The sequence below is a fragment of the Trichoplax adhaerens genome, genomic scaffold (genome assembly GCF_000150275.1).
Source record: "Trichoplax adhaerens TRIADscaffold_9 genomic scaffold, whole genome shotgun sequence".
Taxonomy (NCBI): domain Eukaryota; kingdom Metazoa; phylum Placozoa; class Uniplacotomia; order Trichoplacea; family Trichoplacidae; genus Trichoplax; species Trichoplax adhaerens.
Genome location: NW_002060951.1, coordinates 2,539,476 through 2,545,205, shown reverse-complemented (window position 1 = coordinate 2,545,205; position 5,730 = coordinate 2,539,476). Strand labels below are relative to the sequence as shown.

The window sequence follows — 5,730 nt, the reverse complement described above, 5'->3', positions numbered from 1 at the left end:
GAGATCTAATGATATTTGATTTGTTATTAAAGAGACAGTGTATCAGCCTAGGCAGATTGTAATAGATTCACTGAACGGTTGTTGAAGTGTATATTCTTAGCTTCGAAGCACTCAATTTTTTTTAAGTGAAGCCAAATTTTTTAATCTATTGTAATGGATTATATGAATTCACAGTCGTGTATAGTATATCGAATTGCCTACTATGAAAGGATAATTAGTTTGCTGAAATTACAGTAATTCCATATTATCATACACATTTATAACCTCGCTTACTAATTTTACTGACTTTGCCAGCCAATTACGCACGTGAAACAAGGTATCATAACTAATATATTTGTATACACGTGCATTCATACGCATATGTAAATAGGGACTATTACAATCAGAACGATTGGGTATCTCACAATATTTCAACTCTTTGTTTGTAAAGCCGCAGAATGATCGTCCTCTAGATTCTTTACAGAGTAACATCTGAACTTTGGTTAATTAAATTTGGAAATCTTGACAATTAAGAGTACATTAATATGCACATATATTTAAAGGAGAACAATTCTGTTTGGCTCGTCCTTGTAATTTTTTAAATATTTACTAATAAAAAAAGTAGTACGCCTATTAATTATATTAATTATAATTTATTACCGCCTATAATATATCTCCTAAACAAAATTTGTACAACTACTCTTTATACTTTACAAGTACAGTACTTGGTACTACCGTATATCAAATAATCTCCTTTACACGCTATCAACCTTTAAATCTTCCAAAGTTTAAGTTTCATTCTGTGATCATTTCATTTATTAGTGGGTGTGTAACATAAATCATATTGCATAGGAGTACAGTACTATACACACGTATTTACCTATCCTATCGTCAAACAGCGTAATATTTCGTATTTCGTATTTACGCTATCATAACAGTTACGCCAACTCGAACCGATCTGAGCAGTGAAATTTGACACATTGTGAAAGAAAGCATTGCCCATGAATGGAATCTGTTGGTCCAATACTAAGTTATGACGCGACCGTAATAATTACAACAGATGCGGCATCAAACTGGTTGAGTTCGAGCACATTTACATCTACAACAATCGCATACATACGCGTACGAGGGAAAACAAGTGGTTTTCTAAAATGCTATATCCTATATTGGAGAGTTGGTCAATTAATTAATTTTAATTATTAAAGAGATTCTATAATATGCCAGTTATGATAAGTCTAAACTAATTCATATAGTCTATCAGTTGTAACAGCATGTTTTTAATATAAAAGTTTGTGTCTGAATGTATCGAATTTCCATCAGTTACACAATTTCAAAACATTACAATCAGCTTTATGTGTTCAAGACCCTAGTCTCAGAATAGCTAACAATATTATATTATTTTTTATACTTGGTAGATAAAATAGTCAGTTAAACTTAGTGACCTTACGCTGCTTAATGTGCGACTATCTGGAACTAATTTTTAAGTTTGTATACATGAAACACGCCATATGAGAGAGTATTTAAGTGCGCTTATTTCTCATATTAATGAAAATTACAATATGAAGATTAGCAAATTAATAACTTAAAGAGATTTATGATTAACTGGACGTGTACAATATCAAATTATGGTTACTGTATTTCTCTTTCAAAATATTTAGAACAACGATCTTCTTAAGACTATATGGACGATTGTATCACGACTGGTTTAAACAATCCTAATCGAGTCCAGAATATTGAATACTATTATGAAGTATACTCTACGTACACGTACAGAATGATTCACAATTCGCATCAGTACATTAATAGTAACATATCAAAAGTATCATAAATCTTTCCTTGTTAACCACTGAATCATATAAACATTTACAAGCTCATACGCTGAGTATTGTACAGTATAGAAAGTAATCTGTAATTAATAAATTCAAACTTAGTATCGTACGTCAATTATAGCTTTACTATCAATGCCTGCATTATACTGTAGGTATTCATAAACGATATTTATCTTTGTAAAATTCGTGCTTGATAGTAAGCAACATGCATTTAGTTTTATTTTATTAGACTACTCTTTCGATGATCGGTTGCGACGTTGAGGGAAAGTTGGCATCATCTCTGGTTCTATAGGTAATGGAGACTCCCGAAAGTACGAAAGCTTTAAAGTTTCATCAGCTGTTATTCGTCGACCTGGATCATACGTTAACAAACTATTAAGCAAGTTTAGGCCAGCAGCTGACAACCAAGAGAATTTGTGCTTTAAATTATTATATGGTTGCTGCCTTAAGATAATCTTTCCATATAGAGGCATGTCACGAATATCTTCCCAAATAGCCTCATTCGGAGTTCCAAGCATTTGACACATCAGATCTAACTGATCTTTTTCTGATTTACCTTTTAAAAATACATTATGATCAAATAATTCCGCTATAATGCATCCAACCGACCACATATCAACTGCTAGGGTATGTTTGGTACACCCTAACAATACTTCAGGAGCACGATACCATAGAGATACAATAGTGGGTGTCATTGGCTAAATGATAAAAACGCGTGCACGAAATTAATTTGGTTAATGCTAACAGAAATTATGCGGAATCGTAGGATCTGTTTGCAGAGATCAAATTATCACAAATCTCTCTGAACACTAGTAAAACAAATGTTAAATATTAACACTTACAGCAGCAGGAAGACCATAATTTCTGGCCAGTCCAAAATCAGCAACCTTAAGAATGCCTTTATCGGTCAATAATAGATTTGAAACCTTTAAATCTCTATGTATGACAAAATTATGATGCAGATATTGTACTCCATGAATTAATTGTAGCGATAAGCATTTGACCTAAAACATATCGATAATAGAGTTCATTATCAAGAATTAATAATAAACCAATCAAAGCGAGTATAAGCCAACCTGTGGTTCAGTGAAAGGAGCTTTCATGTTATCGTACAACAAACTACTCAGATCCTGTTCGCAGTACTCCATAACTAAAAAAATACTATCTAATTGTTTTCCCACAACAACATCTTTTAAATTTACAATGTTGATATGCTTTAAGTTGACAAGGAGCGTAATTTCTCTAAGACTGCTAACTGGAATTCCATCCCTCTCATTTTCCATTCGAATCTTTTTTATCGCCACAATCTCTTTAGAATCTAAGTCACGAGCTCGATAGACAACTCCGTAGCTACCTTCACCAATTCGGTTTAATTTATCGAATTCGGTTATATTTCGGCAATTACCATATATAGAGTGGTAAGGCAAGTCCACCATTTTAGGAGATTCGAAGGAAGTAAAGGATACAGTTGTAGAATCTTTCGAAGCCATTCTAATCAACCAGTTTACAGGTTTTGGAGTTATAATGCCGTACAGTACCTAGATTGTTCGTGTGATGAAATTATAAAGTAGCTTGCACGGGAAACACTAGCTCTAATCTGGAACAATAAAATATTGTGCATGGCAGAAAGTTTTCGATGATCTCTTTATACGATTACATTGTAGAGTAAAAAGTGCAAGTATATACAGTGCGTAAAATACAATATAACGAGCGTGGATCCGAGTGAATTCGAAATGAGTCGAGTAGTCTCTAGTTCGACTAGCTACTTCTTAAAAAGATATCCTTCAATCTCATTTTTGAATTTTACTACTGTACAGTACAGTATACGAGTATTCATGTATTACATATGGACTATGAAGAGGAATTCTAGTAGTCCATGTTACATACTGTACTGATATGGTACCGAAACTTTAGTAATTTATAGTAGAGTGAGTATGACAAAGTACTGCACTTTACGAATCTGTAAGAACTGCAAAAAATCTACTATACTGTACAGTGTACAGTGTACACTCAGTGTACAGGGCACAGTACTACGGCAAGCACTGACAGTACCACAGTATGTACTGTACAGTACAGTACATTAGTTCAGTTTTTTGAAACCTCTCTCCATTCTCATTACCAGAAGAAGACCTGGACTGATCTCCCTTGGAAGGACAGACATTTCCGGTCACATCTCGTCAAAATATTGTGCCAAACACTTCGTAATGCAGGCGGTCAATTCTGACTGATTCATTCTAAATTAAGTAATTGAATCTTATTGTCTGTTACTAAAAAATTCTGCCTAGAAACAGTTATGTAAGGTCGTAAATCAGCCATATATTAAAGGAGGAACATCTGCAATCTTTCTTGACATTGTGGATGTACGGGTAATACAGTACAGTATACTGTACTGTATATCAATTAATTAAAGAACATTCCACGCAATCACTCAGGATACGTAGTAGAGAAATCGCAGTACAAGAATGAAACACTTCTTCAGTATAACAAACGGAGTTCAACATTTACAGTCATACAGTACAGTACTACAATACAGAACTGCTATTGTACAGTATGAGTGTGAAGTACTGTACTGTACAGTACAGGGTACAGTACAACACAGAACTGCCACTGTACTGTACTGTACAGTACAGAAAAGAGCCAGAAGGATCGTACGGTACTGTACTGTACTGTACAGTACAGTACAGTACTGTATAGTTAAAACTTTACAGTACAGTACTGTACTGTACTGTAAAGCATTATACTGTAAGGCAATGTAGCGTAATAGCTCGTTTCCATTTCTAGCTGAATAAAACATGGCTCTGCCAAAAACCTATGGCAGCAAGCCACGAGCATTCCAGTTGACTGATGATGGAGAATATTATATGATTGGTTCGGAAGTTGGAACGTATTTACGATTATTTCGGGGTTCTTTGTACAAGAAATATCCGGGACTGTGGCGTCGCGTAGCAACTTTCGAAGAGAGGAAAAAGATTGGCTTCGGTATTTCGCGCTATTTTGACCCTTGCTAATCACTGTTCACTTTGTTTCTTTGTTCGCACTGTGCACAGCTAACATTACCATTACTGTACTAGGAAACTCGCTTATGCTACCACGGACTTTTCGATTTTACCAAAAATCTAAAAGTCTACGATACTACCAACTGTAGTAGCATTCTTTCTTTATATATACTATACAGTACACTGTACTTATGTTCTCTTTAATGTACATTGTACAGTATTGTACAGTACAGTGTTAGTGAGATAGGGATGCTAAAGTGTGTCCAGTAAATTGAGTTTTTTGTCATCGACTTTACAATCCTCTTAATCTTAAGATACTGTAAGTATAGGATACAACAGTAAATCAAATACAGCTATTAAGTGACGGTATCCGTGCATTAATTTTGATTTAAAGATGTAAGTTCTAGCAATATTGCTGTTACTCTACGAGTACTGTACTGTATGCATGCCACACTAGAATACAGTAGATGTTTACGTTCAAGGACTGCTGACAACACATATTTATGTACGGTATACTGTAGTCATTAGTAATAGATTAAATGTAACTCGATGGCACAGTAGATAGACTACCATGTCACAAACGCCGAAGTTTTAAATATGTATTTTTTGGATAGAAATGATTATTTTACTTGTTTCGCTGTATACTTGCATACTATCATTAAATATAGTGCTAGCCGTTATTGGCAATGACATAGTAAGCATTTACAGTGAAGACCTGAGATAGCTGCAACAGAAGTATGTTACAATAAATAAAGCAAATCCAGCACTTTACACAATAAGGTCCCATGCTAGACATTTTATTGATAGATATCGATGCACACTACAGTATACTGTAATTTAAAAGGTGCGACTTTAGTACGGTGCTGGATAAATGCCAACTGGAAATGTGCGCTCATTGGCCTAATTGCCACTGAAGTACTGTATGT

At 34.4% G+C, this 5,730-nt stretch overlaps 1 protein-coding gene across 1 annotated transcript; it reads right to left on the bottom strand.

Moving 5' to 3' along the window:
- Nucleotides 1-2,038: 2,038 nt before the first annotated feature.
- On the bottom strand, nucleotides 2,039-3,244 carry TRIADDRAFT_28456 (uncharacterized protein; the record flags this gene model as incomplete). Its single annotated transcript, XM_002114970.1, has 3 exons — nucleotides 2,039-2,506; nucleotides 2,651-2,812; nucleotides 2,885-3,244. 3 exons carry the CDS (start codon nucleotides 3,242-3,244, stop codon nucleotides 2,039-2,041), a joined length of 990 nt encoding a protein of 329 aa, XP_002115006.1.
- Between the last annotated feature and the right edge of the window lie 2,486 nt (nucleotides 3,245-5,730).